Raw genomic sequence first — 27,766 nt, 5'->3', positions numbered from 1 at the left:
TAGGTTTCTGTGGGCAGGTGCCATTTTTGAGTATGTGGATGAAGGCTTCTGTAGCTGGCATTAGAAAAGGATGATGTGGTAGTAATGTATTATTTGGATCCATTCCATCCTGGCTTCAGGCCTGGCCAGTGCTCTGAAAACTGCCTTAGTCGCCCTGGTTGATGACGTGTGTTGGGTGAGATCTTGGGGAGGGGGGGGGAAGCAACACTGCTAGTTCTCCATCTTTCAGTATTGTTGACCATGGTATCTTCCTGGAGTGCCTCAGGGAGAGAGGGGTTGGGGCCCTGTACTTCAGTAGTTCTGGTCCTACCTCCCAAACCATTTCCAGGAAGTAGTTAGAATGCCACCATTCAGCGCTAGGGTGCTGTCCCATGGTGTTCTACAGGCCCCATCTTGTACTCTGTATTATTTAACATCTATATGAAGCTGCTGGGAGTGATCATCAGATTTGGAATGGTGTCTCAGCAATATGCAGATGACAACCAGTTCTGTTTCTGTTGCATCTGAATCAGGATTGACAGTTGAGGTGTTAGACCAATGCTCAGAGGCAATGATGGGCTCGATCTGGGCCAATAAATGGAAGCTGAATTTATCTTAAAAAGAAAGAAGTGTTATGTGTCCTGAGTTCCCAAGTCCAGGAAAAGATAACTTATCCTGAATGGGATTGCACTCTGCTCAAAGGAGCAGCTCAGTGGGCCTTGGTGGTTAGGAGTGCCTTCTGCCAGCTCCAGTTGGTTCATCAGCTACAGCCCTGTTGGACAGAAATGACATGGATATGGCACTCCATGCTCTGGTAACTTCCAGACTAGATTATTGCAATGTGATCTACATGGGTCTGCCCTTGAGGACTACTCAGATACTTCAAGTGGTCCAAAATGCAGCAGCCAGATTACTGGCTAGGGTTCCTTTTTTTTTTTACAATAATTTTTATTCAAATTTTCATAAAACATACAAAACAAAATCATAAAACATTCAAAGACAAAAAACAAAACAAAACAAAAATGATTAAACAAAAAAATAAAATGTTGACTTCCCATTTGTCGCAGATCAAATCAGTTATAGGTCTACAATATATAACAATCCTGTCTCTTAAATTATATTATAAGATCACTTTCCTCCAGTAGTTATCTTAATTAATCATCAAATCTCATAAACATTACTTTATTCTTTCCACAAAAAGTCAAAGAGAGGTTTCAATTCTTTAAGAAATATATCTATCAATTTTTCTCCAAATAAACATGTCGATTAATCCATCTCAATAATAATAATCTTATTGTCATAACCATAGTCCAAATAAACATATCGATTAATCCATCTCATCAAAATCTGTTAGGTCCAATAATTTCAATAGCCATTATTCCATTATCCATATTAATTCCATCTTCCATCTTCAATAGTCCTGTTAAGTCCAGTAATTTCAGTGTCCAATCTTCCATTATCAGTATTCCATAATAATCTTGCTGTCATAGCCATAGTCATATAATAAGAGTCTGATGGGAATTTCCTCTATCCCAAATATTTTCTTGCCATCAATTCTGAATAAGTTGCTGAAATATTGTTGTAAAGTCATATCTCTGTTCTTCTTTTTTACAAAATGCACTGGCTCATCTCTTGAGAGTTTTTCCATTGTCACATGGCTGCAGTTAATTCCATAGATTTTCTCTATATCAAGCTCCATCACGTCATTCCAGTCCAGAAGATTATCCAAGCCATTGATAACTTTATCTCTAATATCTTCATTAATTTCTTCAGAGATAACGTTAAATTCCAAACAGTAGATTTTATTTCTAATATCCATAAACTCCAGATCTTTTTCCAATTCCACATTTGTTCCAATCTCCAGGGCTTGTATCTTCCCTTTATTTTTTCTTTTCTCATCTCTGATCTCATTCTCCTCTCTCACAGGATCCCCTATTTCTTTAAGCTCCTGCGTCATTTTGCTCAGTTCAATTTTCAGCTCCTTACTGCCCTGTCGCAGGGTTTGTTTCATTATTTTCTGAAACATAATTACTTCCAGATTCTCAGCCACTTTCTTGATTGCCATTTTTAAAACCACGAAAACAAAACAAAACAAAAATAAAGAACCACTTCTTATTTCAGCAACAATTGGGTTAATATTCCAGGCTTGATGACATCACAGTATAAACAGAGCAGCCTGCCTTATCTCTCTATGTTCAAGAACACAAAACAAATTTAGTTCCCAGCATCAAAACAGTTAGTGGCGTCGTGAAGAAGCAGATTCGTCAAAATAAAATAGACCAAAAAGAGAATAGTCCCAGACAATATAATGTTCCTCGGAATAGAAATCCCTCTTCTGTTTATATCTTTAGAATGCACTTCCAGGACAGCTTTTTGCAATAGAAACAGAGATAAGCTGTTAATTTCGTGAATAACAGAGAAGAGTTATAGCTCACCCAGAAGTTCTTTAAAGCTGATACATTTGACAAATCTCTTTTTGCTGCAACAATTTAAACCAAGTAAAAAAAATAATAGAAAGAAGGGTGCTTGCCTGTTAGTCCGTTTTCTCTTTGAAGAAAAGATAAACGTATCGCATTAATCAGATAGAGCTTGTTCGGAAGTCCGTCCGGCATTGCTGGCTGGACCTTTTCTCATAAATTAATGAAATCCAGTCCTCCCAACAAAAACAGGCTTTTGAGGTTGATCTCTACGTTTCTCCCTGCCCGGGAGAAATTTCATCAGTCAAAAAAAAAATGTTCTGACTAATTTATATCTGAATAAGCTTCTTTTGAGGCGGGAGCCCATCTCAAAAGCAGGCACAAGCGAAGTCACCCTTCCCGGAAGTCATTACTGGCTAGGGTTCCATTTAAAACTCATATAGCCTGTTTAAAACAGCTGCCTTGGTTGCCAGTTTGTTACCAGACCCAATTCAAGGTGTTCACATTAATGTTTAAAGCCCTAATAGGTTTAGGCCCCATTGCCCCAAATATCTGAAAGAGAACCTCCTGCCCTACAGACCCTCTTGGGTATTAAAATCAGCAGAAAGATGGGGTGGTGGTAGCCTGGGAGAGAGCATTCTCTGTGACAGCTTGTAAGTTGTGGAACTGCTTCCCCACAGAAGTGCATTTGGCACCTTCTCTACACAGTTTTCATCACATACTGAAGACACATCTCTTGACCCTTGGCTTTGAGACTTAAGACATATAGCTTTAGGACCTACCCTATCATTGTGGTTGTAATTTGTTTTGAACTGTTTTTAATGTTATATTTTAAATTATTTTGACCTGCTCAGGGACCTTAAGGTGAAGGGCGGGTTACTACTACTACTACTTATACAGCCATGAGTGGCTGTATACTATAGCCAGCATGGATTTTCTGCATTCCGCAATGTTAAACTGAAAATACCCCCATGCCAATCTGATGCTTCCCATAAACTCATTTGAAAACAAAACCTTACAAAACTTATAGTCCTGAACTCAGAAACACTTGCTTAACAACCCTCTCAATTGTCATGGTGATACACAAAGCAGTCAGAGAGAATCAAGAGTTCAAAGTGTAAAAAAAGGGGGAAAACCCAGACCCCTTTTGGACTTTTTTCTGTCAGAGTTCTCATAATTTGTTGAAATTAATTAAAAATCAGCCATGTTCACAGAGTACCTGTAATCCTATTATTGACCTTGCCCCATACTCTGACCTTCATCTTCTTCAGTTTAAAAATTAAAAATGCCTGGCTGACTTTTAATTAATTTAAGAAATTTTGCATTGAACTCAATGATGTCAGGCATGCTCAGTAAGAACCAACTGTCAGTGTTCTAAAAGCCAGACTCACAGCTGCTGGGCTTGCCTAACCGGGGAGCCATACCCACACCAAACCTTTATTTCACTTGAGACAGTCATGGCTTCCCCCAAAGAATTCTGGGAAGTATAGATTGTGAAGGGTGCTGAGAGGAGACTTCTATTCCCCTGACAGAGCTCCAGTAGCCAGAGTGGTTTAACAGTCAGCAGCTCTGATTGAGGATCTGTGAGGGGAACAGGGCATCTCCTAGCAACTCTGAGCACCCTTCACTAACTACATTTCCCAGGATTCTTTGGGAGAAGCCATGACTGTCTAAAGCAAAATAAAAGTCTGGTGTGGATGTGGCCAGGGACAGCTTTGGTTTAAATTTGGGTGGGAGGCTACATGTGCCTACTATAGACTAAAAAGGTGGGGGAAACACTAAAAAGCAATGATACTGTTCACAATGTTTTCTTTTTGGAAAGGGGCTTCCCCTCTGCCCAGTGCCCATCCACCCAATCTCCTCCCCTCCAGGTCTGTTTCACTTGTCCTAAACATTATTGTACAGAAATAAATCCCATTGAACTCAAAAAAGTATGCAAATGATCAAACCCACCCTCCCTTCTCTTCCCTGCTATCCCCCCTCCCTCTTACCCCTTCCCTCCCCCTTCCTTTGCCTCTCCCTCCCCCTTCCCATCCCCTCCTTCCCTTCTCTCCCCCTTCCTTTGCCCCTCCCTCCCTCCCCCTTTTACAACAGCCCTTAAAAAATTCTAATGAAATACTTTTGCAGAAGAGCCTTTTAACATTATGCTCTTACAGTGTATTCCTATGCATGTTTTTACTCAATAGTAAATCCAGTCTATGCAGTGGAATTTCTTTTCAAGTAACTATGCATACAATATGCCTTAAGGATTTTTGCCAGGGAAGCGAGCAAACCTCATTTTGCATTCATAGCAAGGCTTTGCGTGTGAATTTCACTGGATGCCTTGGTCATCAAATGTTACTGCAAAGAAATGACACCAGGCACACCTGTGTAAACTGTAATTGCTATTTAAGATGTTAACAGATAATGCTGACACTGGGGAAAATGGGATACACCCGTTTCACGCTGCTGCAGTCTGCTATGGTTATGGCTCTATATAAAAGTTCAGCTGTGCTGAGAATGTAACATTAACGTTTGTCTGTGGTTACAGGTGTCAGTCACGCCAACTGTCAATGAAACATATAAAATTATGTTTTTAAAAAATACATGTCAGTGCAGGAAACAGAACATCAAAGGCTGCATTTAAAACTTACATAAACATAGAAGACATCAGTTTGCTTTAACATTCCAAATGCAAATTCCTGTATGCTTGACTCTGCATTCTGTGTTGCATTGCACTTTACAAATAATTCCTAGACCTCTCTCACAAACTTTGTTAAGTATAAAGAAGCTTGTGACACCCTAAAAAATAACAGTTATGGCAACACAAGTTTTTGTGGATTATGCATAATACATTTGTTAGCTTTTAAGGTGTCACAAGATTCTCTATATCAGCCTTTCCCAACCAGTGTGCCTCCAGATGTTGTTGGACCACAATTCCCATCAGCCTCAGCCAGCATTGCCAATGGTCAGGAAAGATGGGAATTGTGGTCCAACAACATCTGGAGGCACAGTGGAAAGGCTGCTCTATATTAACTATGTTTTCCCAGTCAGGTAGAGGTTTTACTGCAACCTTAGAAAACATTTTCTTAAAATCAAGTGTCAAGTTTTGTGGATGTTTTATTACAAGCAATAATTCAACATATACAAAATATCACAATTCATGTAAGCACATTTTATTCCTTGGCCACAATACAAAAATCACAAAAGCCCCCCCCCCTCCTATATTCCTTCTGTTACATATTTTCCCCAGATTATCTTTGACAATTCTCTGTAATATCCAGTCAGTCATCTAAATTAAGAGCAATGCCAGATGTGCCTTTTCACACTGTCCAAGTTAATTTTTTTTTGTTTTGAATCAATAGTAAAACTCTACCATCTTTCTCACAAATAACTTTATAGCTTTAACTTTGTCAGAACAAAATTTTTACAAGGAATTTTATGCAGCCTTTTTTTTTTTGAAAGCTATTATACAGATGCATTTTACTTTTACTTCTGCAGCTGGGAGACCGCTATACTCATGTAGACTTCCCACATGGTTTAGATCCTAATCACTGTAGTACAGCAGCCTCCCTGCTGCAGAAGTTCAGCCTCAATGCATGGAGAGTGGGAAAGCCAATAAGCACATGAAGGGGAAACGTGAGGGAGGGTGCCAGAGGAACAGGGCTAACATTTAAGGGTAATACGTACATACCTAACAGTTTTCATGAATCCAGTTGCTGCAGAGGCCTAGTTTCCTTTGAGAAAGTGCAAATCTACCAGATATACACAATTCAACAGGTAGACACAAATGGGAAGCTGCTTTTGTTCTTCAGTCAGATGATGCCTTGGACTCTTCAGAGAAGTTTCAACAGATCAACTGTGGGTAACCTTTGGCCCTCCAAATGTTGCTGGATTTCAACTCCCATCATCTAATGCTTGCAAAGGATGATGGGAGTTGTAGTTCAACAGTATCTGGAAAGCCAAAGTTTATCCACTCCCACAATAGATGACTTTATAGGTGACTTGTTTATTTTGTAGAGTGGTCCTGGATTGCTAGGTCTGAAATCACTTCTAATCACTCGTTTAGAGCTAAAACCACATTGATATTGAGGCAGATGTTGCTCTGTCAAGGCTCTAGCAGACAGCAGTTAGCTCACAGCAAAATATATACTTGTTTTTGAGCTTTTCTTAGTGCTCTGAATTTATTCCATCAAAAGGCTAGAGATTGTATAGTGTTTGATAAAGCTAAGAATATTGAAGCATTGCTTTGTGGATGTACCTCTGAGCATATGGCAAGTGGTGGCAAGGGGAAGAGATTGGGTGGGTGGGCACTGTACAGAGGAAAAGCCCTTTTCCTATCCAAAAGGAAAACATTAACAGTATCATTATTTTTTGTAAAAATGCAAACACAATTTGGGTTGGTCTTTCACAGTCCAATCCACATCCTGTGTAGCTTCAAATAATTTGGTAACATGGGGTTTTCCCCACCTTTTTATCCTCAGCTGACACATGTAGTCTCCCACCCAAATTTAAACCAAAGGTGTCCCTGGCCATGCCCTATTCCCCTCACAGAGCTACAATCACCAGAATTCTCTGGGAACAGGGGCTAACAGTTACTCCATTCTCATCACTGGAGCTCTATCAGAGGACAGGACCAACATCGCTCAGCACACTTCACAAACTACACTCCCCAGGATTCTTTGAGGTAAGCCATGACTGTTTAAAGTAGAATAAATGTCTGCCTTGGGTGTGGCCCCGATTAGTCAAGACAAACAGCTGTGAGTCTGGCTTTTAGAACACTGACAGTTGGTTCTTACTGAGTATGCCTGCGCTATCATAGACTCCAATGTTATATTTTCATAAATTAAAAACTAACAATTTTTTAAACTTTTAAACTGCAGAAGATGGAGGTCAGAGTATGCGGCAAGGTCAGTAATAGGATTACAGGTACTTTGTGAACATAGCTGATTCTTAATTAATTTCAACCAATTATGAGACCACTGACAGAAAAAAGTCCAACAGGTGTCTGGATTATTTTCTCATTTTTGACTTTGAACTCTGGTTTCTTGGTTTTGTGTATTACCATGAAAATTTAGAGGTTGTTAAGCAAGTGTTCCTGAGTTTAGGACTATAGGTTTTGTAAGATTTTGTTTTGAAATGAGTTTATGGGGAACAGCAGAATGGCATGGGGGATATTTTCAATTTAACATGGTGGAATGTGAAAAACCCATGCTGGCTATAGTATACAGCCATTCCTATAATAAGGCTTGTGTGTTCTCTGCAATTGTCTGCTATCAGGAACCAAAACTAAGAAACTAATTAAGATCTTGTGTCTTTTGATTTCTAGAAACATGTAAGACAGAATTAAGACACCATGAACATACATATTATGATATTTTAACCTATTACTTATATGGGAGCTTAGGATGCATTGCATGACAATAAAGTTGCAAAAGCATGGATGACAGCTGCCATATTTGAATCCATAACGTTACAGCCTTTTTACCAATTGGAGCTGGTGGAAAACATTCTTGGCTATCACTTCAATGTAGATACAACAATAAATTCAAGAACAACCAACAGATGACAAATGGTGACCAGCAGAATCCAGAACCAAGCATCATCTATGATGTGGGTTTTCCTGTTCTGGGATTGGGTGGGAGGACAGTGCTGCACTAATTTCCAAAAACATCTAGTCTAGGCAAATATCAAAAGCACTAAAAGTCCTCTTTATTGAAGCACTCCTGAAGGCTTATTATGGTAAGACCATACTCTTGCTTTCATAAATGGGTGTCTTTATTGATCACAAAGGAGGTGATCAAACAGGGTCTTTCGATTAAGGTAACTTGTGATTCTTTGGTCATGCCCCTAAAAGCAATTCATATCACCTAGTTAAATGCCACCTTTGCAGACACTCTCAGGTCCCAGCGTATGGTTTGAAGGCACTTGAGACCAGCACCCTGCTGAACCTAAGCAGAGTCAGGTCTGGTCAGTGCTTGGATGGGAGACCACCTGGGAACCATATGTAAGCTGCCTTGGGTTTCTATAATGAAAAGAATGGTGGGGTATAAATAAATAATGAGAAAGTGTCTCACGCAGGAAATATGGTTATCAGCAAGAATATATTTAAGACATGGGAGCTGTTACAGGAAAATATCTAAAGCTACAATCCTGCTCATACCTCAAGTTCCACTGAGTACAATGGGACTTCTGAGTAAGATGTACATAGGGTTGCATTGTAAGGGACACAGATGTTTCTCTCAGAAACCTTACATTTCTTTTTAAAATGTGCATATCTATTTAGGAATAAGCAGTAGGTAACATACCTAACATATTTTACTTCTGTTTCTACCCTGGTTCATAAACTTAATGAAGACGACAAACTGTCTTGATTGACTGAATGTTTAACCTGTAAGCTAATTATGTTGTGTTTAAGAATTATTCTTAAACTGTATTTCTGTATAGTGAATCTTTTAGTCTTATGCATTCCATTGCAGTTTTGTGAACTTTTCTGGTATATTTTTAGGATTTTAAAGAAGGTTGATGTTTGAATTGCATCCAAGCAGAAGTAAAATGGCAACCAATGTTATACCTCAAAAACCCTTGCACAAGTTTGCAATGCTATGCTAAGCAAGTGCTAAAGCAGTTCTCGTGCTTCTGCAAACTCTTGCACAAGGAAATAATAATCTTTCCTTCAGCTCTTCCGTGGCAAAACAGGTCTCCTACATACAGAAATGCATCTTTGGATGCAACCCATTATCAGATATTTCTATTACTGAAATGATTTTTACAATTGCCTCTGAAAGGTTGCTGCAAAGTCTCAATAAATTCTTTTTAAAGACAGACCTTACAAAGTCCAAGCTACATTAGAAGCTAGATTGGCAGAAAGCTGAGATCCCATATATTTCACAATCTTCTTTCATAAAAGAGAGATTGGAAATAGGATTGTAACTAATCAAGGTGTTGATAAGCAAATACTGAACTGCATGTTTTCAGGATTTTGCAGAGACAAAACTATGACAGAATGTTAGACTTTGACTAAGAAGAACTGGGTTCAAATCCTTCCCAGTCATGAAACTCACTAGATGCCCATGGGCAAGATGCCATCTCATCCTATCTGTCTCACTGATTTATTTATTTATTGCATTTGTATACTGCCCCATAGCAGAAGCTCTTTGGGTGGTTTACAAAATTACAAACATTAAAAACAAATATACAAATTTAAAAACACATTCTGAAGACAAAATATAATCCCCGGTCGTTGCTGTGTTCTTTGGACATATCTCTCACTGGACTGACTTGACTTCATGGCAGTAGTCAAACTTTGAAAGCCAAAAATCCTGCTACAAAAGTAGAAGACACTTCCACTCTTGCAAGGTTTCCCCCCCTTTGGCTCTTTCCTTCTCTCCTCCAGCCCCGCCAGCTCCCTGTGCCACTACAGCAGTGGTGGGGAACTTGAGGCCAGGGGGCTGAATGCGCTTCAAGCCTCTTTGTCCAGCTCCTAAGACTCTTCCTAGGCCACACCACTCTCTGGCCCCACACCAACTGCTTTTGCTTGGCTGGGATGCAATACTACCACTTGCTTACCTGGATGGAGATGCAGAGGGGGGTGCAGAAACCTCTCGCTTTTGCATGGCTGGAATGCAGTCTGCTGTACAAAGGGGAGTCACATCTTTTGTGCCACAACACTGTGCCTGTAGTCCCACCTATTGTTTGACTCTGGCCCTGCCAAATACTGGCATGCAGATCCCAGAAGCTTGCTGATGAGAGAATCCAAGTCTCAGGCTGAAAAATGTCCCCTATCTCTGTCCTTGAGGGTCACTGACCCTCTAGAACCCATTTGGTCTGCTTGTGTGTATGCATCAGCAACTCCCCAGAGGAAAAATGCCTTTCACTTGTGCAGCTAAATCTCTAGGTCTGAGTCACCATATACTACTTAATGAATACCTTTTTGCCTTCTAGTTTCTCAACTCTTTCTATTGGTATTTTGGGGGGGGGGCAGGGAGTGAAGAGGAATAAAAGGATGCCTCCAGGCAAGAATAGTAGCATTCAAGGAGCAAAAGTAGCAAGCAGGGATTTAGCAAAAAATAAAGACCACTGTGCTATATGCAGAAAGGGATTATAAATTAGGTCAAGGATTTGGACAGAGGTATTGTGTGGTCTGAGTGACATCTGTGGTGCATGGTGACGAAGCTATGGAGAGAGGCAAGAGCTATGAAGTGAGACAAGAGAAGGCCAGAGAAAAAGTTGCAGAAATCAAGGCAGGACAGGACTAGGCTATGAACCAACATTCTGACAGAGGTGGCAGAGAGGAACTTCTCTCGTCCTATGCAATTGGACGTCACTGCTTATATACATTCATGCTAGAAACTCACCGAGGTGTACAAGCACCATCTACACAATTTAAAAGTTAAAGGGTAATCTGTGGAAAATTTTGTTCATGTTCCTAGGTCTCACTAGACTTCTCGAGTGGAACTCAAGAAGTAGGGCAGTGATGTAGGACAAGTATGGGTTGCAATCAACAAAGTTGTCCCATTCATGCAAGGACTCCCATTTGTGCAAAGGAATTTCCCTTCCCTCTCCTTTCCCTGAACCCCTTGCCTCTATGCCAGAGGGTTTGGAGAAAAACCCAGAACAGAATTGAGGGGGCAATTTCCATTGCACAAGAGGAAATCCTTGAGTGAATAGGACAACTTCATTGGATACAACCACATCTCTAATGCCACACATGGAATAATTATGCGCAAATTATATTTATTTCAAAGTTATTGTTTATTACAATATTTCAGTGTCATATCCAACTGAGTCTCTCTGATGATAGAAGGCTCTTTGATCCACTAGAGATTTCCTTGAGCAGAAATGGGGTGGGTGGGTATTTTTGCTGTTTTCCCTTCCCTTTGCAGCTTCCAAATCTGTTCCAGATTTGACAGACCCTTTGGACCAGCATGGGAGGTGGCACAGTAGGGGTGTGTGCAAAAATCACCCCCCTTCCCACTCCAAGAAGCTTCAGCTGCATCGAAGAGCGTTCCACCAGCAGATGGACACACCTGGCTACAATCCTCAGTTCTGGTATTTTCCAGTCTCTCAAACATAAATTGCTAGCCAACTTCACAGTTCAATTAGAGTAATCATAAAGGAAACACATCTTTATAAATAACACAGCTCTACACACTGCTAAGGTGCAATCAAAAATACGTTTTATATAACATTGCAAGTAATAAAAGTTGTGCATAGCAAGACAACATTAGCATTAACATAGGGCTATGCTGTTAAGAGAATGATCACAGTTAGGACAGCAACACTAGGCCTGAATATCCAGCATATTTTGATGTTATGGCCTCAGCTTGCTCGACTTGTTACAGCTAGGAAAACAGGCAATAATGAATAGGGGAGGAAATGAGCCCCCATATTTTGGAGCTTTCTAGGAAAATGTATCTTTAATATTTAATCTTATAAGCACACACATCTCTCCTCGAGTTAAGGACAAACACTGCACAAGATTTGTGCTCATGATCTTTCTAGAAGGAAATGTAATCAAGAGAAATGGCTCATACAGGAGTTTATTATAATCCCACACTAAAATTCACTAGAATTAAAGCTGAAGGTTGATAAACCAAGTATATTTAGACTTCGTATTTTCTGGAAGTTCCAAATAGCAGCTATACCAAATGTAGTTTCCCAAATATTTTGTTAAGAGGAATTGTCCTTTTAAGACCACCTGGATTCAATCAGTACAATTTCAGTCCTACTTGCTAATATTTTAATATCCAAATATAAACAAATTAACTGTGCACAGCAAGTCTGAACAAGCAATTATTGTTTCAGCTGGTGCATTGATTGTCACACTGTTATTCTGCATACAGCTAGGGCAAATCCCAAGTCACCAAATCTTCCCACTTATTAATCATTAATTGGACTAATACTATTGGGGGAATGAAATCAACAATTAGTTTAGAAGAGGAAATGTACCTGAACATTTTAAATTCCCTTGTATCAAGAAAATGGAAACTTAGTTCTAATTAACTGGCTGAAGGTAAACTATATGGAGGTTAAAAATAATCTGTGCTATACAACTCACATTTCTCTAGCAAATTCACTGTCAAGTTTACGACCATGTTCCTTCCATTTTCAGTAAGCTTTTACATTCTTCATCTTTGTCATTCTTTCATTAAACACACCTGCTGATCAGAATGTCGATGGGGATGCTTAAGCAAGTGAAGCACATGCCAATTTCTTTAGCTAATGGGGATCATTCTACTCAATTGAGAATGAGACGAATTAGAATTCCTTATAGATTCTTCACTGAATCTAAAATAGAATGCATCACACAACAGTGAGCATTAATTCAAAATATTTGCTTGTTTTACTGTAATGTACTATACAGAGAAGCTCACCATTACAAACTCCCCCCCCAAACACAAATGTGTTAAAACTCAGCTGTTCAAAAATTGGCTGTATTTATAATGTACACATTTGACAGAATCAGAGGAATACATCTAGCAAAGCTATGCTGCTGAACGACCATGTCTTACCAGACTCTTTTCACATTATGAAAGCAAATCTTTTGATGTTTTCCAGGGAATTCCGCTTCCTAAACTCTCAAAAACATGGGAAGTAGTCCTTAGAAGCAGAACATAATTTACTACATATGCAGTCAGATTGCATATTTGTAGGTCAAGCTTTCCCAAAACAATCTGCTGTAGGGGAAAGGGAACAATGGATGCTTAAAGCTTTGCTTCCTTGAGTTTTCCAGCACACAGTTTGAAAACTTTGTGAATGTTTTTGCTCTTGTATAGCCTGAGGTGCTCATTAATGTTTATCTGGCAGGAATGGCTGGAGATAAGAGAAATCTGTAAACACTGATCAACTATAGATGGGACAGGGACAGAAGACTGACAGAGTGTTGACACACATTCCAACTAACAGCTGACCAGTGCTGAAAAATGAATATGCATGTGTCTTTAGTTTACTCCAAGCAGAACGTTATTTGCAAACATGCATTTCTGTATCGATTTCATTTTCTGGATTGGGGCAAAAGCAGTGAAAGTGCTAGAATCTCCTAATTGGGGGGGGGATCTAAATGCTGCACAAAATCCATAACTCATTTTTTTTAAAGGAAAAGATTGTAATTGTTCTAATTCTTTGAATTTTTTTGACACTAAGGATTTGAAGCCTACTCTAGCTTACCCAGAATGTAACTATCATTAGGACACTTATATAGACAAACCTTGAAGTGTCTATATAACTGACTTAATTATTTTGTGAAGCACACTCTAGAACACTGACATAATAGAGCTTGATATCTTGAAAGACAGAAACCTCATCCAGACATTAGAACTCAAAATTATGGTTCAAACAAGAAGATTGCTGAAACAGGTGAATATATGTACTCTGTTCATAGCTAATATTAATACTGAAATTTTAGTTGAAAAAACCAGAAGTCTCAAATATGCTGAGTTGCTATCTAGCCTAAAGCTTTAAGCGTGATATATTTCAATGGTTAAAATACACAACCATTTTACACAAATACTTGGGTAAAATAGTATTTTACACAAATACTTAAACTTTAAATAAATGGGAGAACTTAACTCTGCCTAGATTGTGCACAATATGATTTTCACAGCGAGAACCTGGGAAGGCTGTAGCTCAATGGTAGAACACATGCTTTGCATATAAGAAGGTCCCAGGTTCAATCTCCAGGTAAGACTGGGAAAGACTTCTGCCAAAAACACTGACTGGAGGGAGCTCCCCAATGTAGACAATATTGAGCTAGATGGAACCAATGGCCTGAAAGACAGCTTCGTAAATATCAAACTACAATTGATTTTTTTTCATGTTCTCGCTACAGGAGTCTTGGTTATGCTCTTCAATGTCAACATTAGGAGAGATTTTTAAATTATATATATCAAAACAAAATTTTCATTTTGAATCCCAGCCTAGGATACAGTGCTGAAAAGACCTTTGATAAAGCATCTGACAGTGGCTCTAAGGATAGTGATTTTAATGCAAGGATTTACACTTGCACAATGGAACTTTTGCCCTCTCTCCCCCCACAAGTCCTTCCCAAATCTGCTTCAGAGGGTTGGGGGAACCTCCAAAACAGATTTAAAGGGGGCATGGAGGGGAAATGTTCCACTGCAGAAAACAATCTTTACTTAGTGCTATACTGCATACAAGCCTTTATGTATACATCATTTAAGCTGAGACAACATGGTAGTGGAACCATTAGAACGGATGTACAATTAAAAATGGAACAAGTTACAGCTCAATGCAAGATTGTTGGAATATCAGAGTATAGGTGGGATCAGACCATCTGATGTTGCTCTACATTGTTTTATGGTGGAATTTTAAGGAATGCACGCTTTATTTAGAAAAAAATGACATAACACTGGGAGGAACTGCAAGAACTTTAGATATGAGAATTAAACTTCAAAAAGGACTTGCATAAAATAGAATGAAAGGAACAACACTGTTCAATTAAAGGCACATTTTAAGTATTAAATTAAATCAATTATATACAGGGGAAAATTGAAAATGTTTTGAGAATTATCTGATCACAAATTATGAGATCAAAGTTTAACTCTGTTACAAAGACTCTAATGATAGGTATGTAGATCTCTCCTATTAATATGGCTGGGCAGACCTACATGCATCATTAAAAGGTACAGGCCATATTGGGTTGCATTAACAAAAGCATTTTAGGCAAGACACACAGGATTATATTCAACTAAGTCCTACTCAGAGTAGGCCCACTGAAATTAATGAACATAAGTTAGTCATGTCTATTAATTTCAATGGGTTTACTCTCAGTAGGACTAGCACCGAATACCAACCATACAATTAATTCATTGTTCCATTTTTCTTGGTACGCTCATCTTTACTGGAATTCTAGATCTAATTCCAGATTCCATTGTTATGAATGCAAACAAACGATAGTAAAGGTTAAAGCATATTGATGGTAAGGAGGAACAATATGATCAACTATAGCTACTGATTCACAGTATATATGTATATACGAGACTGAAAAAAGTTAGTGAAAAATTGCTCTAAAGGAACCATTTAAAGAGAACTTGAGGAGTAAAAAATCATACACACAGAGATGTTTGTTTATTTACTGGTGTGTTGTTGTTTTTTACGAAAAAGCATTTGGCCAGATTAGTATTTTAGCCCTTTTTTAGGAGGAGACTTATATAAATAGGGACTTTTAACATCCCTTCTTGACCCAAGATTTTGGAGACAAATCATGGAAGTTACCATGAAGAAGCTTAATGATACATCAAAAAGATAAAGTGGATTTTTCCATATAAAATTTGTCATGACATTTTGGTCCAGAGTGGAACATTTTTAAGAGTGCTACGGACAAGTAATAACGGTGTTGTGCATTCACCCTGTTTAGAGTCTAAGGTTTGAAAATTTGTTTCTTATACTTGAAAGGAGTGTTTGTCCAACAGTTAACAACAGATAACGTAAAATGGATTTTATACTGAAGAATGAGACTAACTCTGAAAGTTGGCATGGTAAGCAAAGGTCTGCATAGGGCATATTAACCATCTGGCCCTATTAAGTATAGTTTATCATCCTCAGATTCTATTTTACATATTCTAGCTTTGTTCAAAAATACCCATTCTTGCAGATATTTAAAACTAACTAGAAGTAGAACCAACTATGGCCAATCTGGAATTTGCAATTACTTGTCTATCTCACTTAAGAAAGCATTAAGCTTACCTATGAAGGATACACTTAAATATCCTGTGTTTTGTTAACAGCAGTTGTTTATTTATATGTAGCACACACATATTGATTTTTGGACTGAACATGCTCACTTTGGAAGTGTGACCCAATGGGCAACATTGAGGAACTGAGAACTTTAGCCCTGAAATCATACAACTAATGCAGTTATAAATTGATTTGTTAAACACAAAGCTCCAAATTAGAATTTCTTCATTTTCATACATTAAAAATATACACAGAAATTCAGGTTAACTTCTCAAACATGTTAACAGTCAGAAATATTACTTTGAAAGTGAGTACCTCAGATCTCTGAAGTCATGGTGGGTTTGTCAGAAAGATAAAAATGTATCAGAACATTGACATTACATAATGAACAGTAAAGGATAGCTTACAAGATTCTGAGAAAGTATAGATTTTAAGAGATACATAACTTGGAACAATAAATTATTTCATTTAAGAAGCAAGTTAACCACAGTTCAATGAATACTCTTAAAAGGAAAAGTATGGGCAATAATAAGCTTAAAACACAGATATGATCACAAGCTTAAAATCAGTATGTCCATGTGCCACATACATGGAAACTAAAGACACACTTTACTATAAAAAGACACAGAGAGGGGAAACACTACATTTTGCACATTTCTTGTTTTCCTGGATTTTTTCTTTATTTTATTTTTAGGTTTGTCAAATTATTAGTTTATTTCAATGGAACTCTTGGCTTGTACAGTGACTCACACATAATCAAGGGAATGGAAAAAAATAATAGAAGTTCCAGAGCTGGGGTAGGAAGTACAAAAGCTTTAAGAGAGTCAGTCGAAGCTTAAAAAAAGATGTTTTGAGTTTCTTGACTTAGTTTTGGCCATACTGTGCTGTGCATCAGTCTTATAAACTAGTGAGTACAAATTTAAGAGTGTTAGTGACATCAAGTTGCCATTAAAGCTTGGTAGTCAACAGCAAAGGATATATGCAACTCCTTTGGTGGATTTTCTCCCAGCTGTGCTCCCCATTTTAACAGCTGATGGAAGGGAAAGAAAATGAATCATACTGATGAACAAATACTGATCTTGTTTATTGGTCCATATTGGATACTGTACATAAAGTACATTTCAAAAGACACCTTAATGATACATTTATGTATCAGATAGGCAGGGATCATGCCCACATAAGATATTCTACCAATATGGTATGCCACTAAATATGCCCACTTAAAAAGGCAAGGAAGAAATAGTTTTTGATGAAGAATCAGAAATAACGAGTTGTGTATGTTCTTATACAAGACATTTTGAGGTACATCCTACATATAACCTAACTTATTGTTATGATCTTAATAGTGTAAACTGGTCTTTTAAGCCTTATTGGATTAATCAGATCATCTATGTGGCATTATTAAATTGGGGGAGGGGGAAGAATGGCTGTGTCTGTACATAATGCTAAATCATGGTTTAGAGTTAGGAGGATGAGCCACAGTGAGCCATGGGCTTGCATACTGCCTTTCTCCCTTTGGTGTTGCTATGAGGACTGCAGAAGCTTTCATTTCTGCTTTAAACTAACAGCCGAACATTTGTTGTGACATCCAGACCCAGACAAACTGCAAATTGGCTTAACTATGGTTAGTGGAAACAAGCCAACTTCAAACTATAGTTTATAAAGCTGGCTTGTTTTCATTAACCATAGTTAAGATTGACCACAGTTCAGGATTAGGATATAACACTAAACGGTGACCAATCTAAAGCAAAAACTAAGCTTTTGATTTCTCCTGCACAGCCATGCCAGACAACAAGGCGTGTGAGCTTGCTACATCATGTCTTCTCAACATCATGATTTACACTAAGTATAAACTGGACCACTGAGTTGTCTGAAAATGCATGTTATTTGTTAACACTACTTTAGTCTACTATAAAGAGATTAATATCTGCTTACATTGGCATATTTGATGATATTTGTCAGCAGATTCTGAACCCAAACAAATACCTGTATGATTGTATTACTGGAAACCAGCCTGAGAGACAAAAACTGACTTGCTTACTACTGTTTAAGTAACCATATGCACACGCATTTTGCTGTTTTTGAATCGAGGCACTTAAGTTTATCAGAGTACTTCTGTTGTAAACAGTCTAACGAAGGTCTCTTAAATCAAAGCATATGTGAATAAAAATTTAGTTTATCCAGAGTGGTTTAATGTACAAATATTATTTTCTAGTAAGACACTTGAATTTAGTTTATTAGTCTCAAGGAATTGAAAAAAGAAGCCAAACATACACTTGAAATTAACTTCCAATCTCAAATTTCCCCCAAGTTTTTTCAGAATTTAAAATTTTTTATTTGTACACCAAATAGCACTCTAAGCTTGTACAACGTGAAAACTATGCCTTCTGGCATTAATATATATTTTTATATGGAAGTACTACTTTTAGCCTCTTTCTGTGCCTGGAACCAATTAAGATCTCAACTAAAAACTCTAAATGCTCTATCTGAATGCCGCAGCTTTACATGAGTCTATTAACAGCAACTATAAACTGAACCAGTGTGTGACTGTAATAGGCAATGGTTGCAATCCAGAACCATTATAATTGATATTACTATTTCTTCTGGCTTCAGCATAATAAAGATTATCCCCAACAAACCTTTTAAATGCATTAATACATCATATGAAGAGGATTTCTCAAAAATACCAAAATTAAACATTGATTTCTTATGTACTCCAAAAGTAACACACAACAAAATGTACATATCGCAATAATTTATTCTGAAATGTTCATTTAGTTTTGTTGAGACCTTATCCATGTCTCATTAATAAAAGAGCAGCCATCTCACCTCAAATACCAGAATATACAACAAGTTACAGCATAGCAAAAATCCTACCTACTGTCAGTTAAAATCTAGTTCTGGTAAAATAATTTTGTTCAAGGTTTACACTTACACAGATTTCCTTTTTTTCTTCTTTTCAGAGCACAAAACCAAAAGGTAAATCATTACACCATAACTATCTATGCACATTATGTGACCACAGAAATGCTTACCATCATTTCAGAAAATGAACCATCAGTTCTATCCATGCAGAAACAACAGGCTTGTTCAGCAGAAACCATATTACTGTGAATTTCACAGCCACATGATTAATTATAAGGTTAGGTGGCATCACTTTTTTTTTTTGCATAAACACCAATTTCTCCCTGATGTAGTTTAGTCATTTTGCAAATCCAGAAATGAGTGATCTAGCAATAGATTTCTCTTTTAATCTCTGTTCATCTTTCCTGAAAGATTTCCCCACCAAAACAATTAAAGGTATGGGATGTTAATTAAATATATGTAAAACATACTGTACAAATATAATAACTTTAGCAATTTTATTGCTAAATTATCAATTGGGACTCCCTCAAATATTATCAGTGAAGACAAAGAATATCAAATATGGCTTCCAGAACAAGGACCCTCTACAAGAAAGAATCAAATCTATTTACAAAAAGAAAACCCCCTATCTTGTATAGTTTTATTTAAAAGTTCCACATATAGCGTAACAGATCAGAATTTTTTTGTTAAACAGAAGTCACCAGGTAGGAACCTGAATGGCGCTTAGGACTTTGAGCACCACTTGAATCTGTGCCTTCAGTCTTTGAATCTCGTTTTTTTGTGCTGTTATTTACTGGTGTTGGTATCTGAGATGGCCGAGCAGAACTGGAACTATTATCCACACTGCTTTTTCTGGGGCTTGGATTATAATTGAAAGGAGTCACTCTTGCTGCGACAGTACCACTGGGTGAACTGTGTTTGCTGGAGCTGCTAGAACTGAACGGTGTACGCTCATTAACAGTGTTTTCACTAGTCTCTGGGGCAGGGACAGGATTGCTTAGTAAAAGTTTTGTTTCAGTTCCTTTCTTGTCTGGACTATCTATTTGAATAAATGAATTCAGACGATTTTCTAAACCTACAATGCGAACAGGGACATTTCCATTCCCTGCATTTTGTTTTCCATTAAGATCTTTACAATTCACATTCCCTTTCTCTGAAACACCGTCAATAACAGGAGGACTGTTTCCTGTGGGAGATTTTCCAGATCTAGGATTATTAATAGGGCAGTCTTCAATCCTCACCCACACATCCTCTGTCTTTGAGACAGCAGGTGCCATCTGGTAAATGAGAGTTTTTGAATCAGCACCATTGGTAGCACCTGATGAGGAATTCTGAGGAGTTGTCATTGTCTGAGGAATTTCATTTTCTTTTATCTTCCTCCAAGTACCTTTTGTTGGTGCTTGATTCTCTTTAGATTGCTTCAGTCCAGAAAAAGAACTCACATGTTGCTTTTCATCCTCACTCTTTGCCTTCTCACTGGATTCTGAAGAAGCTGAAAGTATTGAGGAAGAACTTCCAGTCCTTCGCCAAGTGCTTACACGAGGAAGTGATGAGGAATGCTTACTATGCTCACGCTTCCATGTCCCTGATCTGTTAATTGGCAGCCTGGAAGGACTCTCTGAGTGAGACCGAGTTATGTCATGCCGTTTTGTTGGTCTCCCATCATTGTATTCTAAAGAAGGACTCAGGCTAGGAGGCAACTTTCGCCAACCACCAGCTTGGATGGTTGAATGAGTAGAGAAAGACATATCAGGAAGTGACGGACTTAAAACTGGGGTCTGTATTTGAGACTGGATTGGAGAGTCTGGTCTAGGAGGAGACAAGGACTCAAATGAGGCAGACTCTTCTAATTTCCTTCTTAGAGTAGGACTTGGAGTTTCTTTAATAAACGTTGACTGACGTACCAAAACAGGTCTCTCTGATCTATCAGATTCACTCCCACTGGATTTGGTTGATGACATTCTAGATATATCGGCCTTTTTGTTTGATCCACTAATACCAGAAATTTGGTTTAATCCTTTTGAGGCAGATTCACTTCTGGGAATACCACTGGTACTTTTGGGCAACCCTGTCTGTTTTCCCACAGTTTGCTGACTCATCTGTCTGCCTGGTGATGTGTATACCATTCTTCCAGAGCCAGAAGACTTAGTGGAAGCCGTACTCGGAGAGGATGTTCGTGGCAGTTGGGACAGCTTGTTAGGAGGACTTATGCCATTTCTCCCGGGTGAAATTGAATTTCGGCCAGGAGATGGCAGCGGTCTTGTTAAGGGCTGCTGTTGTGGTCTGGAGGGTGTAGAATCTCTAGATCCTGATCTAGAAGGTCCTTTACTTGATCCACTCTGTTGAGATGGTTGTCTGGATACAGGGCTTGGCTCAGATTTTATGGAGGGTTTGGTGACTCTGGGAGAACTAGTGGAACTCTGGTTTTCATTAGGACTTTTGGATGTTGCACTCTTTAGTTGAGGCCCTTTTTTAGAAACTGGACTTGTACTTGAAGAGCTATTTCGAACTCCAGGAATATGAATCATTGTCCTACCACGGGAGATTGAGGGCATATTTGTTTGCAATGGCTGTTTCAAATGACTTGTAAGTTCTGAATTAGAACGAGCTTTACCTGTAATCATACTTTTATACACTTTCTTTCCCCCTTTGATACCTTTATTTTCACACTCTTTCTTTGTTTCCAGTGTACTCTTCTCTCCTGGTTTGATAATTCGTGGACCCTTATTACTAGTAAAAGGTTTTTCTTCTTGGTCTGGTGTAAGATGAAAGGGTGAGCCTAAGGAAATTCCAGATTTTAATGAAAGAATTGAATCAGAGTCTGACGATGCTTGTCTAGATAGCGATGCTGCTGCAGCAGCTTGATGTAAGCTGCTAACTATAGAATTTGCACCTTCTTGAATAGCCTTCCAGTCAAAATTCTCTGAATCTGGTGAGAAACCATGCTCTGAATCAGGCCTTTGTATATCCTTCAAATCTAGCGTCAGGTCCTCTGCCAAAATGCCGCCCATATTTCTAGAGCTATTTTTTTCACTGTCCCCTTTTGTTCTTGACGGTTTTTTCTTTTTAGGCATGGCAGAACTAATACATTCCTGTAGAAGATCATCTTCTGAGTCAATACTGAGAGAACTGAGGGAACTGTTTCTTGAAAAGCATACTGGAGTATCTTCAACATGAAATGATTTAGGAGCATAGCCAGAAACTTGTGGCCTACTTGATTCTATCTGTGCATCAGATGGTTCTATTTGTTCTATAGATTCACTTTCTTTATTATTGTTGTTTTCTTGATCAATATCACTGAGAGAACTAAGAGATGAATTACGAGAGAAACAAACAGGAGTATTTTCTATTGCAAAATTTTGTGTTTTCTCATCTGAAGCTGCAGCCCTATCTGAAATCTCTTTGGATGACTGAGAGAAAGGTATTTGTTTCTGCACCAGATTTTTGGGTTGATTTCTTCCTGTTGGAGTGTGTTTTTGGCACGCTTGTGTTCTACTGCCTGACTGCTGGTTTGAAATCTGTTCTGTATTGCTGTTGGATTTAATTTCACTTTCTTTTCCCTTTCTCAGTTCTGCCTTTTCCCTTGAAAGATCCACATCGTCATCAAAGTCTAGAGAACTCAAGGAGTCATTTCGTGAAAAACAATATGGAGTTCCCTCAATTGGAGTGTAATGATGGGGGGAATCAAATGCAAAGCTTCCTCTTGTACGATCTTCATTATTTGGAAGTTTATCATTGAACTCCCTTGAGTTATTTTTAAGGTTCTGTTTCTTTGTATCTTTGTTGTCTGTATAGGTCCTTTCACTACTAAAATTACTTTTTGGCTCTGTGGTTCTTTGTAAGCGTGCTCTGTACTCATTACTTTGGGGTATAGGTTTTACTGGTGATGTTGGTTTCTTTTTCTCAACTTCTAGCTGACTTTTAGTACTTATTGATGAGGATGTAGATGCTTGCTGGATTTGATCCATTATCTTTTTCACTCTGAAAGGTTTGTGGCTCTTCCCTTTTGGCATAGCAGAATTAATGCATTCTGCAAGAATATCATCACCTTCCTCTGTTTTGTCATTGCCCAGCACAACAGGAGTCCCAATTGACTTTTTCCCCCTCTGCGCATCATCTGTATTTCTGCCTTCTGTGGGAATGGTATCTCTTTTTTCAAACTCAGCAGATTCCATGCCCGTACCAGCAGTTTCTGTATTAGCCAATTCATTTGGTGGCGATTCTATTGTGAGATCACTCAGAGATGTAGCTGTTGAGAAATTTATTGGTGTTCCCTCAACACAATACACACATGGCATATCATCTCCAGGTGTAAAACTAACATGCTTTTGGGAATGTAATCTGCTTTGAGAAGGCAGAAGTTTATATACAGGCAATTGGCTTGGTTTCCTAGCTACAGCTGGAGGTATTTTTGAAGCAGTTATCTGTGAAGGCTTTTTGGCTTTATGTGAAGATTTTGTAGGCATAGCAGAAATAATACATTCCTCTAATATTTCGATATCATCGTCATCTGAATCATCCAGGATACCTTTTTCAGTTTCTGTGGGCTTCTCCATCTTTTTCTCTTGATTATCCTTTGTATCATTTGGCTGTTCTGATTCATTGCCATGGTCGTTTTCATGTACAGGGGGCATTATTCTCAACTCTACATCTTTCTGTATAAATGGTTCATCAAGACTCAAAGCACTTAGGCTTGATGAACAAGAAAATCCATCTGGGGTACTTTCTGTAGCAAAATGTAACAAAGTGTCTGCATCTTGCAATACCTGTACTCTTTGAACAGCTGTATTTACAGCTGTTTGTCTTGGTCCAGACTCTCTTTTTTCGGTATTGGGTATTTTAGTTTTGACTGCTTCTCTCTTTACTTGGGTTACTTGTGGAGGGGGTGGAGTTTTACTTCTGCTTGGTGGCATTGTTTGCCCTGGACTATCTGGAAGGTCACTTGGGCTTATAATACCACTTACCATCCCACTGCAAGGCTCACTCTGAACAGAGCTAGCAATTGAACGGCTCTCAAAACTATCCAAGGAACTTACAGAGGTACACCTGCTAAACATGAGTGGAGTCTCCTGCACATAATGTTCTGGTGGGCTCTTAGGAGTTTGAGCACCACTTTTTGAAGGAGATTTGGCACCTGAGGAAAACTCTACAGCTTTATGTCTCGCCGAATCAGATGGTGATAGACTAGAAGTCTGAAGTCTATTTGATTTTGTTCTAATGTGCTGTGAGATTGGTGAGGTTTCATTTACTGTACCTGCTGCAGACAGACTCCCACTATTTTCTTTAATTCCTGCTATCTTCAGAGAGTTATCAGTATCCCCTACCCGTGTGGCTTGATCACGTCCTGTTTCATCTTCAGCTGATGACAAAGATGACAGAGAGCTACATCTTGAAAAACATATTGGTGTATCTTCCACACAATAGGTTTGTATTGTTTCTTGGTTGATGGAGGGTGCTTTGCAAGACCCAGATTTCTGAGTGTGACCCGCTCTACTTTGAGCAGAATTTGGATGAAGCTGGTTAAGTCTCTTTGAGCCAGCTGAGGTTGATGTATTTCCACTACTTGATGAAATATGGTCTGTTTTAGAACTCTGCACTGATGGACTGTTTGAAAAAGAAAAAGATGGCTTCTGTGCAGAAGAAGGAACATCTGTTGAATATTTTAAACTGTAATCAATAGGCTGATCTACATGATGCTCCTCTTCATTGTATTTTATGCTATAATTAGTTGGATGATCTTCTTCCTCATGCTGTTCCTCCTCTGAGTAACGCTCACTATAGTTAGTTGGCTTATCATCCTCATAATCATCAACTTGACATAAGGACTGGCTCACTTTTGGATTTATTCCATGACTGCAGGCAACTCTGTTTTGTTCTGAACTATTAGATTCTCTTGATCTGAAAGGTGACACACACTCTGTCTGTCCAAAACCTGACTGGTAATTCATGTGCTTATTATCACTATTCTCAGTGAACACAGGATATGCTCCACTTTGACTTCTGGACTGTCTTTGTTCGTTCTGCTTTATTTCCTCTTCTATTACATGTTTGGGTCTTGCCCATCTTTCATTTTGTGACGGACTTTGCCTACCAGAATTTAATTGCTCATCAGAATATTTTAGACTATAGTTTATCGGAGTGTCTAGCTCTCCATCATTGTCATCCATATGGTTAGCACTGTGTATTTTATGGGCTAAATCAGCAGGGTACTGTCCATAACTGCAAAATTTACTTTCCTCATCTTCAGAATAAGATTCAATAGGCTTCATTTGTCCTCTTTTACCATACCCATCACTGCTACTGACACTATTTAAGCTATCATTAGAAGCTCTCTTATACTCCACTTTCGCATAAGGCACAGGACATGTCCTGTTCTCAGATTTAGGAAAGTTGTAAGTATTTGTATGAGAGTGGGCAGCAGATGTTCTTCTTAAAGCATTCCTATCATCTGACAAACAATGCATTTCAGTTACAGATCCATTGCTTCTCTCTTCTTGTGAAATATGCATGCTTGTTACTTCTTCCATCACTTTGGAAATTTGGGCAGCAGCAGTAGAAATCTGCATCCCTATTCGTTTAGTAGAGCTTCCAGAATTTTCTGTTGCTGAATGGTAGCTACTTAATCCCATTGCACGCTCTCTATCCAAGCTCCTGTCTTTTTCGGACCGAGAACTCTCTGTATTTCCTCTGCTTGAGGAAGAGGAGCTTGGCAATACTGTAGTGTTTAAATATGGTGAAAGGACAGTTACGGTACCACTATTAAAATTCTCTGACTTGCAAACTCCATCTTCATGTCGATTAGCATCTAAAACATATTCACTGTACAGATTCTGTTTATGTCTTTGCTTATTACGATGAGATGTTTTGGGACTTAAGTTATCAATGTTGTCAAAGGTCTCAGATAAATGTTGAGCATCTAACTCTGCTTCCAGTGCTTTTTGCTTTCTGACATGAAGAGATGGTAAGCTTGAACCTGGAGACATGATGTTAGCATCTTTATATTTTGCAGGTCTGTTTGCCATTAGGTTCCTTAAAGCTGCAGCACTGCCCATGGCTATCATCTTGTGCTTTGAATGTATGAGATTTTTGAGCATACTAACAGCTCCCATGTCCCATAGCGCTTCCTGGTCCTTTGCATTCCGTGCAGAGAGGTTCCACAAGGTTCCACATGCATTACTGACTATTGTCAAACTATGAGATTTCAAGTGATGCAGCAAGGTTTGCAAACAGCTGTTGTCTCTTAGAATTTGCCTGGAATTAAGAAAGGGGGGGGAGAAACACATCAATTACAATTTAATAAATAAATAAATAAATAAATAAATAGACAAACAAAATTAATGTTTATGTCCTGCTGGTGTTGGTGTCCTTAAGCCAGCCTCTCCCAACGAGTGTACCTCCAGATGTTGTTCGACCACAACTCCCATCAGCCTCAGCCAGCATTGCCAATGGTCAGGAAAGAAGGGAATTGTGGTCCAACAAGATCTGGAGGCACACTGGTTGGGAAAGGCTGCCTTAAGCATATGTTCAATATTATCAATTCACTTAAAGGCCAGGATCCAAAGACAACTATTTGTGTACACAAACATTTTGTAGGGCAATATGGGCACAAGATGCCCCTACTTTACCCACCCTGCTTCTCATAGCAAATTGGGGTAATAGCTTTGATTCTGGCTTCGGCAATGTTTCCAAGGGAAGGGAAGCACTTACCATGGTGGTGACGGAGATGGCTTCCTGTTCTTTTCTCCCCCACTCAGTTTAAAAGTTTCCAGCATGGCAGCAGGAAGCTTCTCTCCTGTCACTACTTAAGCCAGCGGCAGCGTTCAGAATTTTAATTAATATTTCAAAAGGGGGAAAAAAGTGGTGGAAGGACATTAACCAACTAAGTAATTAATGAACTAAAATAAGGTTGATAGTAGAATGGACTGTTGGTTTCACCTGAAATATGATTTTCCTATTATGTCTTTGTCATCAAGTAGTCTGTTTTTTTTAAAAAAAAATCTGTTTAGAGCTTCTTCTGTCTTGCTTCGTGCCTGACTTTGTGACCAGAGACTAAAGTGGGCAGCAAAACCGAGAGAGAAGGCTGAGGGGAAGTGATGAAGGCCTCAGCAGCTTGGGTGCCTTAGAAAACTGGGAGATCTAGGGCACCCCCCCAGGGTACCACACACACATGTGGGCACAGAGCTGCAGGTGTGAGCTCTGGGAGGAAGGAGAGACCTTCAAGAATGCTCAGGGGAGTCACCGTTGATAAAAACTATAGGGTGCAGGCATAAGCTCTGGTGGCGAAGAAGCCTTAAAGGCTGCTAATGGGAGCCGCCACCAGACCTAACTGCTGCAAAGACGGAGCTGGAAGTGAGAGCTCTGCAAGATCCCAAGCAGAGGATAGTCTTGGTGCTGCAGCTGAAACTTGGGTAGACAGCCGAGCGACAAGAGAGAAGAGAGGAGGCCGTAGCCGCAGGGCCAAGCAGCAGAGAAGAATGGAGGAGACTGCAGCCACAAGCCTTGGGTGGGTGGGTGGGTGGAAGGAAGCTGACCAATGGGGGCTGAAGGAAAAAGCATGTCAGTGCATCAAAGACAGGCATAAAGCAAGACAGAAGAAGCTCTACTAAGAGCTTTTTTTAAATAACAGAAAAGACTACCTGATGGCATGCTAACCAGAAAAATACAAATACCATTATAAAAATAATGCGTATTATGTTTTAATATTATCTTGTTTTTGTAAATATGTGACTGATTTGGGTGAAAAGCAGTACAGAACTAAAACGCTACTTCACTAATTTTACACAGAACATTCTTAATGTGCAGCCATCTGAGCTGTGGGCTTTTTACAA

At 38.8% G+C, this 27,766-nt stretch overlaps 2 protein-coding genes across 5 annotated transcripts in view; both read right to left on the bottom strand.

Annotated features, from left to right (window-relative positions):
- Window positions 1–1,123: 1,123 nt before the first annotated feature.
- LOC133365813 (uncharacterized) lies at window positions 1,124–6,300 on the bottom strand. Of its 2 annotated transcripts, none has more exons than XM_061588521.1 (2): window positions 6,070–6,300; window positions 1,124–2,677 (listed from the first exon to the last, which is right to left on the bottom strand). In XM_061588521.1, exon 2 carries the CDS (start codon window positions 2,042–2,044, stop codon window positions 1,439–1,441), a length of 606 nt encoding a protein of 201 aa, XP_061444505.1. In that variant the 5' UTR covers window positions 2,045–2,677; window positions 6,070–6,300; the 3' UTR covers window positions 1,124–1,438. The 2 variants fall into 2 exon arrangements, with proteins under 2 accessions (XP_061444505.1, XP_061445365.1); XM_061589381.1 differs by having other exon boundaries at window positions 1,124–2,348.
- Window positions 6,301–18,813: 12,513 nt separating this feature from the next.
- The window catches only part of APC (APC regulator of WNT signaling pathway), an 87,534-nt gene continuing 78,581 nt past the window's right edge, over window positions 18,814–27,766 (bottom strand). For all 3 annotated transcript variants that reach the window (XM_061624054.1, XM_061624072.1, XM_061624064.1), the window contains one exon: window positions 18,814–26,189. In XM_061624054.1, the coding sequence (XP_061480038.1) occupies window positions 19,625–26,189 (6,565 nt within the window). In that variant the 3' untranslated portion in view covers window positions 18,814–19,624. The remainder of the gene's footprint in view (window positions 26,190–27,766) is intronic.

Source organism: Rhineura floridana, chromosome 1, assembly GCF_030035675.1.
Source record: "Rhineura floridana isolate rRhiFlo1 chromosome 1, rRhiFlo1.hap2, whole genome shotgun sequence".
NCBI lineage: Eukaryota > Metazoa > Chordata > Lepidosauria > Squamata > Rhineuridae > Rhineura > Rhineura floridana.
The sequence above is the reverse complement of the archived record's forward strand: the minus strand, read 5'-3'. Positions and strand labels throughout refer to the sequence as shown.